At 40.6% G+C, this 20551-nt stretch overlaps 1 protein-coding gene across 1 annotated transcript in view; it reads right to left on the bottom strand.

Annotated features, from left to right (window-relative positions):
- The window catches only part of Ptpn9 (protein tyrosine phosphatase non-receptor type 9), a 70332-nt gene that overhangs the window by 26534 nt on the left and 23247 nt on the right, over positions 1-20551 (bottom strand). The window contains exons 2-6 of the mRNA XM_021171943.2: positions 15377-15520; positions 13110-13199; positions 12313-12437; positions 7800-7905; positions 2480-2590 (exon numbers count right to left, since the gene is read on the bottom strand). Coding sequence (XP_021027602.1) covers positions 2480-2590; positions 7800-7905; positions 12313-12437; positions 13110-13199; positions 15377-15520 — 576 coding nt within the window. The remainder of the gene's footprint in view (positions 1-2479; positions 2591-7799; positions 7906-12312; positions 12438-13109; positions 13200-15376; positions 15521-20551) is intronic.

Raw genomic sequence — 20551 nt, 5'->3', positions numbered from 1 at the left:
CCTGGCTGTCCTGGAACTCACTCTGTAGACCAGGCTGGCCTCGAACTCAGAAATCCGCCTGCCTCTGCCTCCCAAGTGCTGGGATTAAAGGTGTGCACCCCCACTGCCCGGCTGAAAACACAACTCTTAAAAACAGAAGGTTGTAGCTTATACCACACCTCTCTTATGAAGCTTCTTCTAGAATGTCCAAGGCCATACTTCCTCTCTGCTCCCAAATAGCCTAAGTCCTCTGCTCTAGAACTCTGGATTCTCTAACAAAACAATGAAGTTCTCAAGGGTAAGTAAGGACTGTCATTCAGTGTGTAATTAGTTCCCAGGGCATAGGGTCTGGACTTTATGAAGTGTTAAACACAGTTTGAGTTTATACGTGCATATATAATTCCTACAATTCAAACTCAAGACCATGCTTAAACAATCCTCACAAGGCAGGAATCTTTGCAAATAAATACCAGCAATCCTTCTGAGGTCAGAACAAAGCACAACGAAACCACCATATAAAGGAAAAGCTACCTTAGAAGCAGCTGTCCTGCTCTGTCTGAGTCATTGCCAAGCAGCAGCCTCTTTAACATCAAATGTCTTTATTTTATCCGCTCTGGCCTCAGTTACAAAGCTACACTAGCACACATTGCACTAGTAATTTTACTTTATAATTTCATTACCATAAAACTGACAATGCAGCCAGGGGTGGTGGTTCAGGACTTTGATTTCAGTACTAGGGAGGCAGAGGCAGGAGGTTCTCTGAGTTTGAGGCCAGCCTGGCCTACAGAGCAAGTTCTAGGGTGAGTTCTAGGTTCTACACAGAAAAACTGTCTCAAGAAAACAAACAAAACCCAAATAAATACAAATAAAATATTTTTAAAGGGGGGTGGGGTGGGGAGGGTTTTGGGGATTTTTGGGTGGGAAATTAGGAAAGGGGCTAGCATTTGAAATGTAAATGAAGAAAACATCTAATAAAAAAAAATTGACAGCTGGGCGTGGTGACGCACGCCTTTAATCCCAGCACTTGGGAGGCAGAGGCAGGCGAATTTCTGAATTCAAGGCCAGCCTGGTCTATAGAGTGAGTTCCAGGACAGCCAGGGCTACACAGAGAAACGGGGGGGGGGGGGGGGGGGGGGAGAGAGAGAACAAAACTAAAAAAAAATTGACAATTGACTTTGATCTCAGTACTAGGGAGGCAGAGAGAGGTAGGCAGATTTCTTTTGAGTTAGAAGTCAGCCAGGGCTATTAACAAACAAACAAATAAAATGACAATGTAAAACTAATCTTTATTATCTCTATCATTTTATCTTATTATTTTTTGAGACAAGATCTCATGTGTCCAGACTGGCTTCAAATTCACTGTGTAGCCAAGAATGACCTTGAGTTTCCAACTTCTCCCGCCAGGGCCTCTCAAGTGGGGAGACAGTAAGGACTCACATACCGTCATGCTACACACCACTGTTTGTATGTCACTCCTTTCAAAAGCTACAATCACTGACTGAGACAATAATCTTTCAGATGTGAAAAACTCAAGAGATTACTTAGAGAAATAGAGTGAATGGGATCATCTTTAAATTAGAAGCAATAAGAAACCGGTTTAAGAAAAAACAATGCCCACGGATATGCATGGTGGTTCCCTCCAGTGCCACCCAGCCTTGAAAGGCTAAGGCTAAAGACTGCCATGAACATGCTGTCTAGTGGGCTACAACACAGTGACAGTGAGCTAGCTGCAGGACAGCCTCAGCTGTAGAGTGAATCCCTGTCTCCAAGAATAAAACTAAAGAGACTTTCCTCACCACCCTGAGGTCTCTTGCAGGGACTTAACTGTACTTCCCAGTAAATAAACCAGTTTGACTTTCTTGTGAGGAGCTCTCTCTCTCTCTCTCTCTCTCTCTCTCTCTCTTCCTTTTTTCTTTTTTAAATTATGCTGGAATTCATCCATCTCCAGGGGCCTTTCAGAAGCTGGGCAAGTACTTTACTACTGAGCTACTTACTCAGCCCAGAAAAAAATCTAATACCAGTTGAGCTACTATAATTACATTAAGTGCTGATTTTGGTTTTGGTTTTGGGGCAGGGTGTTGGGGACTATACCTAGTCCCTTGGGCATGCTGAGTAAGCACTTTGACACTGAGTTACAGCCCCAACCTTTAAATACTATTAAATATTAATAGTGTCTTATATAGCACTAAGTTAAACTTTGGAACTCATACAATCCTTAAAATACTTATGAGGCACATGGTTCAGTACTATTGTACTCAAGGTGTAGTAAAGAGAGTGTCAGATAAATTGTGGCCTTTTCCTACCCACAGGTTTGTGGACAGTGAAGGCATCGTATCACAGACTGGTGAGTAGAGAGGGACTGGGTACAGTAAAGGAGGAGACACCACTTGAGATCAGCCCGGAGGATTCTTTGAAGGCAGAAAACTAACTGGCAAAAGCTTGCCAGCAGAGACCGGAATGTATTATCTAGCTCCAATAAGAAAAGACGAGCTTGCCTTACCCTTTCCCGGACTTTATCCTTCAAGAGCAGGCTGATGATTGAATAGGGCACTCGGAACCATATGGGTGCTCCTACAATCAGCACTTTCTTCAGTCGAGCTGGAAATGCTCCCTGTGGAGTCAATGTATGAGGAGTTAAAGCCCAGCCATACCTGAAACTGTTCAGGCCCAAAGTATGAGTTCTCGCCACTCTCCCCCATGCATAGGCAACAGAGAAGCCTGACAGCTTAATTCAAAAATAGGGAGGTTGAAAGTGATTAAGAGAAATAAAGAAATTAGAAGCTGATCTACCTTTACAAGTAATGATGCTAAGTTCATATTAATCATATTCTTTATGGATCAAAAATTATTCTTTTATTTTTTTATTATTGGTGAGTGGTGACATCTGTGCCACAGTGTGCATACAAGGATCAGTTTCCGGCTTTTGCCTTTCTATGGGTGGATTCTGAATATTGAACATGGATCACTAGGCTCTCATGGCAAATATACTCACTGAGTCATCTTGTGGCCCTGATGTTTCTGTTTATACTGCACATATCATACAAAAGCACACATATTTGCAGCCTACAAAAATTCAGCTTACTAAAACTTAGATTTTTAATAAGTTGAGGATAAACATTCTACTTTATAATCTTCATCTAGCTCAAAATGTATGTGTGTATATACATATAACACTGTCCACCTTTAACCTTTTTTCCATTTGTTCATTTATTAAACCAATATATTCAATCTAGGCCAGAGGTGTAACTATGTGTTTAGCATGTACAAAACCTAAATTTGATAACCAACACAATAAAATGCACAAATGCATGTATGCATGCATACATACATACATACACCCACACATGATCTAGTGTGTACAAGTACAAATGAGGTCTTAGAAAAGTAAATAAACTACTCTTAGAGAGAAAATAAGAGATTTATATATATTTATATTTATATACATAAAGACAAAAGTATGTAAGACATATAGTGCAGCATATCACTGTTAAGCCACAGTACTTGGCTTCATCCCACTTTTTAACATCCCAGCCTTTCTCAGGGAGGCTTACCATGTAATAAGGAATCAGGGGGCTGGAGGGATGACTCAATCGGTAAAGTGCATCCCACACAAGTACAGAGGACCTGAGCTCAATCTCCAGTAGGCACATGAAGTCAGCAGCACAAGTGAGACAAAGAGATGGATCCTAAGGCTCAGTGGCCAGCAGCCTAGCCCAGTCAGGGCGCCCTGAGTCCTTGAAAAGACCCTATCTCAATAAACAAGGTCGACAGATCCTAAGGATGCACTTGATCCCTGGCCTTACACATACATACATGTGCACATGCACACTCATGAATGCATATCCAAAAATATATAAATAAGTAGTCCCCAGAAACTGACTAAGCCACACTGTAGCTTTCATTTTTTTTCATTTGAATAAACTAATCTCAGTTTTCTAGCCTTTGTTCTTCTCACTCAGTCTCGGCTCCGCTAAATTTGAGGAGTTTACAAACACTCCCTACACAGAATATACAATATCCACAGCAAAGTTCTCCAAAGGCTTCTTCATTCAGACTTAAAAACTACTTTTTTCCCTTCCTTCAAAGATGAAAAACTTTATTTCAGGATAAATACCCAAAGCCCCTTTTAACTGCTTGATCAATTTGGAGAAATCGCTTTATCTCAGTAAGGTAGAGGACAGCAGGCATCAAGCCTGGTCTATACAGCAAGCACTGGGCAAGCCTACACTATTTAGGGATCCTGTCTCATAATAAGACCAAACAGAGATAAGAAGTTATCTCATATAGCCTTGGAACACCTGCTCATTGATAGTGTCTATAGGAAGGCATCTTCCCTTATATATTCTTATTTTATTTTATTCTATTCTATTTTATGTTAATTGGTATGAGGGTATTATATACCGTGGAACTGGAGTTACAGATAGCTATAAGCAGCCATATGGGTTCTCTGAAAGAGCAGCCAGTGCTCATGATCACTAAGACTTTTCTCTACCCCCCATTACATATTCTTTGAAATGTACATATACCCTTTAAGCAATTCAATTTCTAAAAAGCTATCCTAGCAATACAAATGACTTTTTTTTTTCTTTTTCGAGACAGGGTTTCTCTGTGTAGCCCTGGCTGTCCTGGAACTCACTCTATAGACCAGGCTGGCCTCGAACTCAGAAATCCGCCTGCCTCTGCCCCCCAAGTGCTGGGATTAAAGGCGTGCGCCACCATCGCCCAGCAACTTTTTTTTTTTTAAAGAAAGGGTCTCACTATCTTGTCCCGATTGGCCTGGAATGGGCTATATAGACTAGGCTGGCCTTGAACTCACAGAGATCCACCTGGCTCTGCTGCCTACCCCCAACCCCACTCTCACTCTTCACTTCTCACCCCATGCTAGGACACCTGCCCAAATGCATTTGTTTTGTTGTTTTACCTTAGTTAAAGGCAGGGTCTTGCCTATAGTCATCCTGGACTGGTCTGTTCTTAAAATATTGGCAGTCCAACCTTACCTTCTCAAGTATTACAATCCCATCACAACACACCTCACAAATTCCAAATGTACACTCTCCCACTGAGCTACACTCCAAGTTCCTGAACATTTACATTCATTCATACAGTATATTTGTATTTCTGTTTTCAGAGACAAAGGATCTGATTATGTAGTCCAAGGTGGCCTTGAACACAATTAGAGACATGTGCCACCATAACGGGCTTGCACAATCTATTTTATTCCATTCAGTCTTCCCTAGTCATAGTAAATAGTTATACATTAAAAAGCATGTTTTGAGCCAGGCAGTGATGGCGCATGCCTTTAATCCCAGCACTTGGGAGGCAGAGGCAAGTGGATATCTGAGTTTGATGCCAGCTCAGAAGTGAGTTCCAGGACAGCCAGGACTACACAAAGAAACCTTTTCTCGAAAAACCAAATAAATAAATAAATAAATAAAGCAACGAGCAGGCAAGCAAGCAAGCAAGCAAGCATGGTTTGGGGGCTGGAGAGATGGCCCAACAGTTAAGAGTGCCAGATGCCCTTTCAAAGGTCCTGAGTTCGATTCCCAGGAACTACATGGTGGCTTGCAACTATCTATAATGAGTTCTGATGCCCTCTTCTGGCATACAGATGTTCATGCAGACAGAGCACTCAAATACATTAAATACATTTTTTTAAGCACATTTTTCGGAGTTTGGGAGGAGTTTTGTTGTTTGAGATATGGTCTCAGCCCATTCTAGTTTGAATAAAATGGATCCACAAGCTCATATATTTGAATATTTAGCCCCAACTTAGTGGAACTGTTTGGGAAGGAAAGTGTGGCATTGTTAGAGAAGGGGTGTCACTGCGGGCAAGCATGGAGACTGCAAAAGCCTGGTACCATTCAGATGTTTTTCCTTCCGGCTTGTGGATGAAGATGTGAGCTCTCAGCTGTTACTACCACCATGCTTTTAGTCCACTGTCATGGACTCTGACCCTTGGAAACCATGAACTCAATGAAATGCTTTCTCTCATGCACCGTCTTGTTTTGTCATAGCAACAGCAAAGTACCCTATGCTGCCATAGAACTTGCTATGTAAGCCAAGGAGGCCTTGAGTTTCTAATCCTCCTGCCTCCACCTCCTGATGTTAGGCACTTGGAATCAAATGCGGGGCCCTCTGAATGCTACAAAGCATTGAACCAGCTGAACTACATTCTTAGCCTACCTGATTATCTTTTTTTTTTTTCGAGACAGGGTTTCTCTGTGTAGTCGTGGCTGTCCTGGAACTCACTCTGTAGCCCAGGCTGGCCTCGAACTCAGAAATCCGCCTGCCTCTGCCTCCCAAGTGCTGGGATTAAAGGCGTGCGCCACCACGCCCGGCTCCCTGATTATCTTTTAAAATACAAAAAAAAAATAACTTTATGGCTGGGGAAGATGGCTAAGTTGGTAATAAGCTTGCCTTATAAGCACAAGGACTTGAATTTAATACCTAGAACTAATATAAAATTGCTAAATGTGGTGGCATATATTTGTAATTCCAGGGGTGGGGCAGAAACAAAAGGATCCCTGGGGCAGGTTAGCCATCCAGTCTACCCTAACTGGTGAACTACAGACCAATGGCAGACTTTGTTTCAAAGAAGTGGATGGTGTTGCCTGAGAATGACATCTGAGGCTGTCTGCTGGCCTCCATACATACAAGAATACAAGCACATGCATGCACATACATGTACACATTAATTTACAAAACAAGTCACTAGGCCTAAGATATAGAGATATAAGGAATTATGATGTTAGATGTATGGAACTTTTACACATCTATATATGTGCATAATTCTACATGAATATAAATAGACCAAATGAATTTACATGCACTAAAGTGAAATGAAAACTAAATTTCATCTATAATTCAGCCACATGTCTAGAAAGTCACTGGCTAGATGGCATTTTTCATAGTTGTCATAGATAGGCCTTTAATAATCACAAAACTCAGGAAAAGGGACTTTTTTTTTAAAGTCTTCACCCTTATGAGAAGGGACAATTTTTTTTTTAGATTTATTTATTTAATTTATTTATTTATTATATGTAAGAACACTGTAGCCATATTCAGACACTCCAGGAGTCAGATTTGTTATGACGGATGGTTGTGAGCCACCATGTGGTTGCTGGGATTTGAACTCAAGACCTTTGGAAGAGCAGTCAGTGCTCTTAACCACTGAGCCATCTCTCCAGCCCCCAAAAGGGACATCTTATGTCTAAGAATTTGCCTGTGGCTTTTCATTTTCATTATTTCCTTTTTAGTTTTATAGTCGTTGCTTTGTAAAAGGACCTCACTCCTTACATAGCTCAGGCTGGTCTGAATCTTACTTGGTAGCCAAGGAGGAAGTAGAATTTACTGTGTAGATCTACCTAACTCAAACCCATGGCACTTCTCTTGCCCTGGCCTCCCAAGTGCTTGCATTACTGGCATGAGTCACTAAGATCATATCTTTTTGTTGTTGTTGTTTGGTTGGCTGGTTTTTTGGTTTTTTGAGACAGGGTTTCTCTATGTAGCCCTGGCTGTCCTGAAACTCACTCTGTGGACCAGGCTGGCCTCGAATTCGGAAATCCGCCTACCTCTGCCTCTCAAGTGCTGGAATTAAAGGCGTGCGCCACCATTGCCCAGCTTCACTAAGCCATCTCAAATCTTTCAACTTGACTTTTAAGATAACTTTTTGTTATAAGGAAGCAGATATTAGTTATTGTATATAGGTGACCTTTAAAATTGAACATAATATCTGAAGTCTACATTTTTCTAAATAATATTTTCCCAAAAAAGAAAAAGAAAAAAGAATCCTTAAAAGGATTCTCCCTTCACAACCTTACCTTCAGCAGGTTTAGGACTTTCTTGCCAAGGTCTAGCTCAAAGTTGGCATAATTAGACCCGCACATGTCGTAGATGAACACCAGTCCATTCCTTTGCGTTTCAAAGCTGCAAACCAATCATTAAACAAAGCATTTAATACAAATGTTTCATTCAAAGCCAAGCCAGATCCTTACACACCCAGAGGTTATTAAATTAATACTATCACCCGTACAGTGTTGGTATAGTGTGTGTGCTCGCGTATCTGGGCCGTAGCAAGTGTGGGAATCAGAAAATAATTCTCAGAAGTTAGCTCTGTCCCTTCCTTCCACCATGAAATCCAGGGATCAAGCTCAGGCTCTCAGGTTAGTATAGCTTCTGCTTTGAGCTACTGAGCCATCTCACCTGTCAGGCATGAAGTCTTTGATTGCACTATTTCTAGACAGGAAGGTTTTACACGTATTTGTCTTAGTTGTTTTCCAGAGGGTTTCATGCATCCTATGTGCTCACTCTGCATTACACTCAGGCTGGCTTCAAACTCAGGGTAATCCTCCTGACACACTCCACACCTGTTAGTGCTACAATTATAAGTATGAGCCACATCAAGGTTCTTATGCCGCATCCTCATCTTTGCATCCCCTCCTGAGAGCCCCCATACCACCACACTTCTACAAAATCTAAGAGGGAAGCACTGAAAAGGAGTTAGCATGAAAAATAACAAATTCTTGTCAATTATGTGTGTATGAAAATACTTCAAAATCCAGTTCAAGTATATAAATTAAAGTTTGTGTATCTAATATACGTCAAGGTCAGTGAATTAACTTTCTAAAAAGAGAAAAAAAACTTTAATTCTAAAATGCACAGAGGTTTTTCTGGCAGAATTTATTTCTACTGGCCCCTAATGCATTAATATTATTTTTAACTCCTTTTTTTTTATAACTATACAGAGATTATTGTTCCTCAAGATTAAAGATACTGTCAAAGAGGCACAACTGCCAGGCAGTGGTGGCACAAGCCTTTAATCCCAGCACTCGTGAGGAAGAGGCAGGCGGATTTCTGAGTTGTACAGAATGAGTTCCAGGACAGCCAGGGCAATAACAGAGAAACCCTGTCTATAAAGGAAATCAAAACAAAACAAAGCAAAACACACACAAAAAAAAGAAAGAAAGAAAGAAAGAAAGAAAGAAAGAAAGAAAGAAAGAAAGAAAGAAAGAAAGAAAGAGAAAAAGAAAAAGAGAGGCACAATTACCAAGTAGATTATCTAGGTCTAGAGAATTTCCATTTTCTCAACAAGCTAAACTTAGGGCCAATTTGAAGAATTACAGGATTTTTCTAAAAGATTGGGGCCTAAAACAAGTCAGTGACACAGGGAAAGAAGTATAATGAAAACAAACTACAGGGCATAAAGACCCAGGTTTCATGATCCTATATGAAGTTGCTCACATGGAATGTGAGCACACATGGAATGATATAAAATAGATGCTGCTCTCTGGGTATATAGCATGAGGTATCACAATGAGTCAACTGCTTCCTGCTGAGTTTGATTCTTGAGCTACATGCAGCAGGAGACACCAAAGAGCTTAAAACACAGTCTTTGCTTCACATTTGCTTCAAAGGAAGGAAGTACATAAAGTGTAATCAAAGCAGCAAGTAGGTCATGGATCACTTGGAAGAAGGCAGGTAACAGATAAGTGAACATCCACCTTAGCATTCCCTCGCTACTGGACTTTCTGAGAAAGGTAGCTTTCCTTCACTCTCCTAAACTAAGCGAGCATTTCAAAAGTATCCACAGTCTTGAAAGTAGCCCTGAAGACTGAAGGGCTGAGAAATTCCAAACTGCTACTTAGGGAGTACAATACTACTGAAATGACTGGTCCCTACTCCTCAGCAACTTGTCATTTGTAAAATTCCAGCATGTGTAAGATTCCCATGTATCTCCCACTAAGCATCAACAGCAGAAGCTACAAAAGTTAACCAATCAGAGTCTCACTTTAGACAGTCTCTTGGCTACTCTCAATTTATAAATCCATAATTGAGGCCACGTAAAGCTATATGACACCCTATTTCTGAACAAACAAAACAAGCCAGGAAGTGATGGTTTATGCCTTTAATCCCATACTGGAGAGGCAGATGCAGGGAGATCTGTTAAGTTCAAGGCCAGCATGGTCTTCAGAGCAAGTTCCAAGATAGCCAAGTCTATACACAGGAACCCTGTCTTGAAAAAACCAAACCAAACCAAACCAAACCAACAACAAAAGCCAAGTCCATTCTGAAATTCTCTATGCAGCTCAAGCGAGCCTCAAATTCATGATTCTACCACCTTAATTGTCTAAGGTACTATTTTGTCTGACCACGATAAGTTGTGATCAGGTTTTTTGTTGTGGTTTTGTTTGTTTTTGTGTTCTTTTTTTGAGACAGAGTCTCTCCTCACAGCTTAAGCAGGCTTTAAAATCGTAGCATCTTCCCCACCTCCTAAGTACCAAGGTTACAACACGCCAACTGTTATTTTTAATTTTTTCTTATACAAGTGAGAATTTAGCCTGCATGTATGTATATGCACCACATGACTGGTAACCAGAGGTTAGAGAGGGTATTGGATACCCTGGAAGTGGAGCTGCCAATGGTTGTGAGCCACCATGTGGGTACTGGGAATAAAAATCTAGTCTCTCAAAGAGTAGCCAGTACTCTTTAACTGTTGAGCCATCTCCCTGGTACTCCAACACACCACCTCCCTTTTGAGGCAGGAAATCACCATATAGCTTCAGATAGCCTGGATCTCACTATGTAGACTAAGCTAGCATCAAACTCACACAGACCCACCTGCCTCTGCCTCCAGAGTGCTGGCATTAAAAGAGTGTACCAGCCTACTGGGCTACCTATCTAGCCACTATCTATCTACCCATCCATCCATCCATCCATCCATCATCTACCTATCTACCCATCTACCCATCCATCCATCCATCCTTCCACCCATAATCTATCATCCATCTATGCATCCATCCATCCATCCATCCATCCATCCATCCATCCATCCATCATCTATCATCCATCATCTATCTATCTATCTATCTATCTATCTATCTATCTATCTATCTATCTATCAATCTAGATATCTATCTTCTAGCATTGGGTATTAAACAGGGCAATAGACAAGTTTTCCACCACTGAACCATATAACTGCAGCTCCCGGACTGGTTTGTTTAGTTTGCTTTAGTTTTTATCAAGATAGATCCTCTCTATGTGGCCTTGGCTAGCCTGAAAGTTATTATGTAGCCAGGCAAACCTCAAATTTGTGGTGATACTCCTGCCTCTGACTCCTGAGTGCTAGGACTGCAGGTACTACTGGGCATGGCTTGTTTTATTTTTGTTTTCCATACTAGAGAAAGAACCTGGGGTTTTACACATGCTAGGCAAGTACCTAGCCCAGTATACTCCCAGGTTAGCCCATAGGGTTTTTTTTTTTACTTATTGTGTTTATTTTATTTTATTTTATGTGTATAAGTGTTTTGCCTACATGTATATATGTGCACAGCAGACTTGCCTGATGCCCATGGAATCTAGAAGAGGGCCTGAATCTCCTAAGACTGGAGTTACATGTGGGTGCTGGGAATTGAACCTGGGTCCTCTCAAAGAGCATCCAGTGCTCTTAATTTCTGAGCCATTTCTCCAACTCCCAAAGGGTTTTTGTTTGTTTGCTATGGCTAGGTTTGTTTTTTGAGTTTTTTTTTTATTTTTTCCGAGACAGGGTTTCTCTGTAGCCCTGGCTATCACTTTGTAGACCAGACTGGCCTCGAACTCAGAAATCTGCCTGCCTCTGCCTCCCAAGAGCTGGGATTAAAGGCGTGCACCACCACGGCTGGCTGGCTAGGTTTTTTTGTTGTTGCTGCTGCTGTTGTTGTTTTCAAGACAGGGTTTTTCTATGTAGCCCTGGCTCACTCAGAGATTCACTCTGCCTCCCAAGTGGTGGGATTAAAGGCATGATTCATCACCACCCAGTCCCCAGAGAATTTTAACATGAACAAAACTAACAAACAGATGACCTAAGCCTAGTGACATGGGCCTGGAATCTCTACTGTCTGAAATGCTGAGGCAGGAGAACACTAAGTTCGTATGGGTAACTAAGTCAGACTGTATCTCAAAGTTAAAGGGAAAAAAGAAATAATTAGGACATAAGCTAATGATAGAGCATATGCCTTAGCATGTGGAAGCCCTACACACCCACACACCCATCCACACCCACACCCACTCAACAGAGTTCCTTTCCTCCATCAAATAAACCATCCTCAGTGTATTAGCAATTGTTATGAATTATCTCTCTCAGCTTTTGTTAATCCTAAAATAAGCAAGGTGACACAAAGGAGCACAGCATCCTAATGACACCAGAAACACACTCTTAAACATAGGAGTTGCTTTCTACTTAGACTGTCCAGGCTGTGTCCTAGGGACAATGGTGACAGCACTTCTGAGTTTAATCAATTCACAGACTGTCACTTTCCTAAATGAGGTAGACACCCACAAAATAGTCTTACTGCTTACCTGTCCACAGCTCTGTCTAGCAGGTAAAACAAAGCTTGGAGTACCACGTGCTGGACAGACTTGTGGGGATGATGTAACCTGGCAGTGAAAAGGGCAATGGAGGCTCCAGTTGGGTCTCGAACATTCTAAAACAGATAAATCCGGGAATATTGAGAAGTGAAAAGACAATCACAGGAATTTTTTAGACTTATTATCCTGCATAATGACACATGAAGAAAAGAGCTACTAACAAAACTTCCTTGGTTTGTGTCTATTCTTCCATAAAGGGAGCAGTGTTATTATAACCCCAGGCCTGGTTCTCTCAGCATTCCCTTGAACCATATTCTTGTGGCTTTAAAAAATGTCACATTTTCTTCAGCTGCAGAGGAATCAAAGGATGATTCTCCACTGGCTTTATAACTAATTTCCCAGGCAGGATGGAGAGAAACAGATCAAGATAATGACTTCTATGCTACCTTAAACATATTATCACATATTTGTCCGAGAGGCCAAGAGATCAGGAATTAGTGGAGAGTTACCATTAAGTAAGGACGTGTTTTGATACATTATTAACCTTTCCCAACATGCTGACCAACAACTTTTTTAATGGATCAATGAAGAAAAAACTTTGTCTTCTGCTCCATAACTCAATAATTCAACTATTATTAATAATTAATACTTTTAATTAGTAATAACTCAATTATTATTAGAACAATTTTAGCAAAATGTGTTGATAAGTAACCTAGGCACAAAAATCCTAATAAGGCAACAGCCACAAAAGGATGTAACAAAGCACAAGATGGGTTCTACAGACTCACCAAGATAGTAAACTTCCCACTGAGGATCTCAGAACGTAGAGGCTCCTCATGAGGTTTCAGCTTCACAATGCCTTCCTTTCTTCTTGTTTCCTAAAAAGGAAACAATGAAAAGATGAATTAATATGAAAATATGACATATCCAGAACAATTTTATGTAGCCATCAAATCTCAGGGATGGGACATTAGAAATCAACTAACTGAACTGTGAATTCTTTTTTAGCATGCCTTAGCATTCCAGGGCAGCTAGCCGTTACCATAATTCCTGTCTACAGCCACCTTCTCAGGACCAACCATCTGTTCTGATGCCTCCAAGAGTCAACTCGAGTTTGGCTATTTAGAAATAATGATTCCCAGTGCAGATTTCTTTTCTGTACCAGCACTCAGGTGCCAGTTGCTTAAAGGAACTGTCTATTTGGGTATCCCAAAGACATGGACAAACTAAACCCATGACCTTCTTTCTACATGAACCCACCCCACTTCAATGTCTCCTAAATTAATTAATGTTACCAGCACTGATCTTGACATACAAGTCCCAACTCAGATGCCTCACTCATTTTCCTCACACACCAGCTTAAGCAGCTCCTACTCATTTGAACTCTAAATTTGTCTATTTTTCTCCATCTCCCCTGACATTACATGTTTAATAATACTGCCATTCTCTCTCCTTGTAAGTACAACAGTCTTTAAACTGAGCTTTCTGGCTCTTAGGTAATCAGTGAGATACACTATCCAAAAATATACTGTCAAAATCTTTCTGGAATGCAAATATGGAAAAACTTATCACATTGCTTATATCATTAATGGATTTCTCAGGCCTTAATGATCTGGCCTCATTTATCTGTGCTCTCCATCTCTTGCCATGGCTTGACTCCCACTCAACATTCTGGCTTAGCTAAATACTTTCTACCATTAAGGATCTGAACTATTGTTTTCTTCTATCTTTTGGTTGTAAACCTAGCCTTTAATAGCTGAGCCATCTCTCCAGCCCACATATTATCTTCTTTAGTCATACTTCACCAGTGCTTGATCCCTACTCATCCTTCAGATTTAAGGCTAGTATTCTTTTTTTTTTTTTATTGTTTACCCTCTCTTCTAAGTAACAACTGTGGCATGGTTAATATAGTATGTATGCCATTAATATCCATGGAATAAATAAATGAGTACTGGATGAGCCATACGATAAGTGTGAGCTAATCCCAGTGCTTGTTTGTTTTACCAGGATTTCTTTTTCTTTTTAAGTATAGATGGTATCTCTTCAGAAGAAAATTCTAACCACAAAGTAACATAACATACAGCATTTCTATCAAAGATGCTACAATCCCAGAAAGCAGACATAACACAGAATCATTCTTAAACTCCCTTAAAAAAAAAATCTTAGCCAGATTGGTGGATCATGCCTTTAATTTTAGCACTTGTGAGGCAGAGGCAGTGTGGTCTACAGAGCAAGTTCTGAGACAGTCAGTCAAGGCTACATGGAGAACCCTGTCTCAAAAAAAAACAAAATAAGGTCTGGAGAGGTGGCTCTGTGGTTAAGAGCAATGACCGCTCTTCCAGGGGTCCTGAGTTCAATTCCCAGCAACCACATGGTGGCTCACGACCATCTGTAATGGGATCTGACGTCCTCTTCTGGTGTGTCTGAAGACAGCAACAGTGTACTCACATACATAAAATAAATATTCTTAAAAAATTTTTTTTTAATTTTAAAAAAATTGTAGCTGGGCAATGGTGGTTCACACCTTTAATCCCAGCACTCACAAGGCAGAGGCTAGCTACACAAAGAAACCTTGTCTCAACAAAACAAAACAAAACAAATACCAAAAAGACACTAACAAGAATGGGACCTAGCTGACACTAGCACCAATATTTTCTTGACTAGCTCTTTAGCTCAAAGTTCATCAGAATGGCAGCTTTCTACAACTTCATGAGGCCTTAAAGTACAGCTATAAAATATACCAAACAGGTTATCCAGGAGGCAGGGAAGAGAGCAAGGAGGAAAACCCCAGGAAGGAGTGGCCATGGGATGGCATTAAGGAACTTTGTTCACCTCAGTTCTCACAGGTAGCACGCTGGTCTGCAAGCAAGCTTTGTGCACATTAAGCAAGTGTCTCCAGGAGCCCAACCTCAGCCCAGCCAGCCCGACCTCAGCTCTCATAGGATTGGTGGACACTGACCCACTTTTAACAAAATAAGTGAAAAGTAAAAAATCACCATGTACAACATAAAGCAGGAAAAAAATAGAAATACTTAGCTGGCCCTGAGCCACTCACTCTGTAGCAGTGGAACAACTCTACAGCACGGAGCACATCAAACTTTCTGGCCATGAGGAACTTGACAGCCACGTTCCAGGAGAGTGGAGAAACATTATACTGTACTGTCCACTTGTTGATCTCTTCAAGAAACTGCTTGGTAGCCTGTTTAAATAAAAAAAAATGAGGACAGTTAGTAAAAAGAGAATATATTTTAGAAACATAACAGGAGCAAGCAGGCAAAAATAAATTTTTTCCCCAAATGAGACTCATTTACATATCAAGTTTTAGGCCAGTCTGGTCTATATGAAATTCCATCTAAAAAAAAGTGGGAGGAAGAAGGGGAGCTAGAAAGACGACTCAACAGGAAAAGGCACTTGCCTCTAGCTCAATTGCCAGGTCCCATATGGAGGACCCTACAAACTGTCCTCTGAACCCCACGTGCCATAGATGTGCATGTATGCACACAGACAAATAAATTTAAAAAGTAATTTTAAATTTTAATTTAAAAACATTGTCTTAGCTGGGCGTGGTGGCGCACGCCTTTAATCCCAGCACTCGGGAGGCAGAGGCAGGTGGATTTCTGAGTTCGAGGCCAGCCTGGTCTACAAAGTGAGTTCCAGGACAGCCAGAGCTACACAGAGAAACCCTGTCTCGAAAAACCAAAAAAAAAAAAAAAAAAAAAAAAAAAAAAAAAAAAAAAAAAAAACATTGTCTTAGGTTTTACTGCTGTGAATAGACACCATGACCAAGGCAACTCTTACAAGGAGAACATTTATTTGGGGCTAGTTTACAGGTTCAGAGATTTAGTCCATGATCATCAAGGTGGAAGCATGGCAGCATCCAGGCAGGAATAGTACAGGTAGAGCTGAGAGTTCTGCATCTTCATCTGAAAACTGCTAGAAGAAGACTGGCTTACAGGCAGCTAGGACAAGAGTCTTAAAGGCCACGCCTACAGTGACAACCTACTCCAACAAGGCTGCATCTCCTAATAGTGCCACTTCCTCATAGTGCATATATAAACTATCATAAAGGTTAAATTTATATAATTTTAGTCTTTACTGCTTAGGATAAAAAGTACAGCCAGTTCAGAGAGAGGACACAGCACTGGCATGCATGAAGGAGTAATGAGAAACCCCTCCTAGGAGGTGGGATTAGAGAACTCTGCCAGGACCCGACTTCTATTTTTTTTCATTTTAGAATTATTTAAATTGAGATATTATGCATGTATATTCTGAGTACCTAAAAGATCTCTGCATTGCTATTCTGTTCTAACTATTTTGAAACTTTTCTTGATTATTAATCCAGAAAATGATGACATTTCTGAATTTTAACTATACCCATAGTATCAGTCAGTCAACTCTGTTATGAAGTATCTACTCAGGTGGGTTTGGTAGCACTCAGGAGGCAAAGAGAGGCAGGAGGATCTCTTGTGAATTTGAAGTCTGCATGGTTTATATGGTTTATATAGTGAGTCCCACGACAGCAGTGGTTACATAATGAGTGTCTGTCTCAAAAAATAAAACAACAAAAAGATGGATTTACTCATAGAAAGGCATATTTTTTTCTTAACCTATGCCAAGGAAAAATATATAACTGAAGCTGCACTGGGCAGTGGTGGCACACACCTTTAATCCCAGCACTTGGGAGGCAGAGGCAGGCGGATTTCTGAGATCGGGGCCAGCCTGGTCTACAGAGTGAGCTCCAGGACAGCCAGGGCTACACCGTGAAACCCTGTCTCGAAAAACCAAAACCAAACCAAAACAAACAAAAACAAAAACCTGAAGCTGCTTCAGAGGTGTAAGGCCCAACCTACTATGTGACTATGGACTGGGGAAATCTCTCTTCACTAATTTTTCAGTTGAAAAATAGGGGACTATGCATTGTACACACCACAGTCCAAGCATAGAGGCAGGTAGATCTCTAGGAGTTTGGGGTCATTCTGTTCTACATATCAAGTGTGATAGACAGGATAATGTAATAGAGACCCAGGCCTCAAGGGGGGCGGGGGGAGAAAGAAAAGTAAGTGTTATACATGCCTGTAATTTCATCATTCACAAAGCAAAGAATGGCAAAAGAATTAATTGGCCCCAAGTTCTAAGACACCCTGGTCTACACAGCCAGGCTAAGAACTACATAGAGAAATCCCATTTCAAAGTTGAAGAAAAGAAAGAGGAAAGGAGGGGAAGAAACGGAGACTTGGGTGCAGTGGGATATATCTGTTACCCCAGCATTTGGGGAGGGGAAGCAGGAGGGTCAGGAGTTTGAAGCTCTTCTAGGCTCTAAAAGACTGAGTCATAGGAGACACTGTCAAACAAACAAAAAGAAAACAAGGGGGAAAGGCTAAGGGCTATGACCTACTTCAGAGACTTGGCAACAATTCTCCCTTGCAAATCCAATTCAAATTGCTACATACTGTTTAAACAACTATCAAACTAGAATCCCAGGAGGGTCAGCTTACCTTACAACACAGCACCTGATTCATACTCAATTTTCTAGGAAAGCACAAAAGATATTTATAAACCAGGGGAAAGTCCAAGGCCTGGAGTGCAGTTGAGTTTTTGAGCCTTGCAACTGAGGAAATGTAACTTATACCACTTCAGAAAGAGAAGCAGAAAAACTAACCAAGCACAGAGCCGAAAAGAGTCAAGAAACCGACCATGACGAAAAGCTTTCAAAGATCTCACTGTCCCACAACCAGCTGAAGCCAGACCACAGAACTGAGTCTCAGAGAAGACAACAGAACAAATTTAGAATGCTCCCCAAGAACATTTGTGTTCTATCTGTAGAGTGGCCAGCATCGGAATGAGGAAAGAAAGAAAAAAATAAAAGCAGGCATGGATGCCTAAACAAAGCCCCAGTCAGTCAGGAAGGTCCCCAAGAACTTCTCAAATGGGGTATGCTTTTTGGTGAATACATCACCTTTGACTCTTTTCTTGAAAGGGTCTCACTGTGTAGCTCTGGCAGCTGGAAACTCACTATGTAGACCAGGCTGGTATGGAACTCAGAGATCTTCCTATCTCTGCATTCCAAATGCTGGGATTAAATGCATTTGCAGCCACATCCACTTTAACACATCACCTTTTGAATCTAGTCTTTTTTTTTTTAAATTTATTTATTTTATGTATATGAATACACTGTAGCTGTCTTCAGACACACCAGAAGAGGGCCTCAGATTCCATTACAGATGGTTGTGAGCCACCATGTGGTTGCTGGGAATTGAACTCAGGACCTCTGGAAGAGCAGTCAGTGCTCTTACCACTAAGTCATCTCTCTAGCCCCTAAATCTAGTCTTGCAATGTACTTCTAATATTGTTTGCAAATAAAACACTAGAGTAAAAAGAACATACCTTTCTCACTGCTTAGCTGTATGAACATTCATGGAACATTGTACAGGTAGAAAGAGGAAATCTGAATGACCAGGAGATATGATCAATACATACTCAACTGGTAAGATGACCCTTCATTGTGATAAATCATGCTGTAGAAGCCTGTTAGGTGAGTCTTACTATGGAGATGACAACCAAATGTCTATTTATTCCAGAAAAGTAACCAACTACAGATGAAAGTGACTACACAAAGTTCAATTTGGTAAGCAAATTAGTTTATTGGGATTAGTCACAGGAGCAGAGACAAATTAAAGGCAGCTGTACTACCCTCAACCTGGATTATAACACTGAAAAGCTGCATCCCTACAGCTCTATGTACAACTTTCATGCAGCACAACAGGTTAGAAAGCTTCATCCTGGCAGCTCTGCCTCCTGTCTTACCTCTAGCAACTGCCTGTTCCTACTTCTATAAGGTAGAAAAAGGGAAAACATTTCTGTGTATCTTGTTAGTTTCAGGAACTTTTTGAGACTTGTGAGTTGTTTACTTCCCTAGTCTCATGAATCTCTTCTCATTCCTGGAAGGAATGTTTCAACTTAGATCTTAAAACTTCTTGAGCCTTAAGAAACCTCCCTTTAGAACAGCAGTTCTCATCCTTCCTAATGCAGTTCCTTCTTTTTTTTTTTTTTAAAGATTTATTTATTTATTATATGTAAGTACACTGTAGCTGTCTTCAGACATTCCAGAAGAGAGCGCCAGATCTCGTTGCGGATGGTTGTGAGCCACCATGTGGTTGCTGGGATTTGAACTCTGGACCTTCGGAAGAGCAGTCGGGTGCTCTTACCCACTAAGCCATCTCACCAGCCCAGTTCCTTCTTTTAATACAGTTCCTCATGTTGTGGTGACGCCCCCACCATAAAATTATTTCAGTGTTACTTCAATAACTGTAATTTTGCTACTGTTATGAATTATAATGTAAATATATGATGCACGATATCTGATATGCAGCCCAAAGGGGTTATAAACTATAGGTTGAGAAATGCCACTCTATAATGAAATATTTGATCTTCCAGGCAACTGCTACAAAAGAAAGTCAGATACAATGTTTCACATCTGTAATGCTAGTGTTCAAGAGGCAGAGAAAAATATATCTTCACAAGTTCCAGGCAAGCCTGGTCCACATAGCAAATAACAGGCCAGCCAGAGAGGTAGTTTCAACAGCTTTCATACACTTCCTTCAAAGTACATCTTGCCCTTTTTCTTTTCTTATTTTTTTGAGACATAGTCTCACTAGGACAGCCTGGCTGGCTTGGAATTCTTTGTAGACCAGGCTGGCACTGAATTCATATAGATCTAGCTCCCTCAGCTCGAGTGGTGGGATTAAAGGCATGAGCCAGTATACCCAGGGTGCAATTTTTTTTAAGTCACTGCATAGACAATCTTTTATGTTTTTAATTTGTATTGTTTTCATATGTACTGAAAAATGAATGATATATTTATGGGGAATAGTATTTTTTTTGTGGGGGTTTTTTGTTGTTTTTTTTTAAGATTTATTTATATGAGTACACTTTAGCTGTCTTCAGACACACCAGAAGAGGGTATCAGATTCTATTACAGATGGTTGTGAGCCACCATGTGGTTGCTAGGAATTGAACTCAGGACCTTTGGAAGACCAGTCAGTGCTCTTAACCACTGAACCATCTCTCCAGCCCTAGTATGATGTTTTTATTCCTACACATATACACACATACATACATACTCATACAGTGTAGAATGATTAAATCAAGCAAATTACCTATTAACTGAAATAATTATTTTTTTCTGATGTAAAGACTTGAAATGTGTTCTTTGCAATTTTGAAATATACAC

The sequence above is a fragment of the Mus caroli genome, chromosome 9 (genome assembly GCF_900094665.2).
Source record: "Mus caroli chromosome 9, CAROLI_EIJ_v1.1, whole genome shotgun sequence".
Classification (NCBI taxonomy): Eukaryota; Metazoa; Chordata; class Mammalia; order Rodentia; family Muridae; genus Mus; species Mus caroli.
The sequence above is the reverse complement of the archived record's forward strand: the minus strand, read 5'-3'. Positions and strand labels throughout refer to the sequence as shown.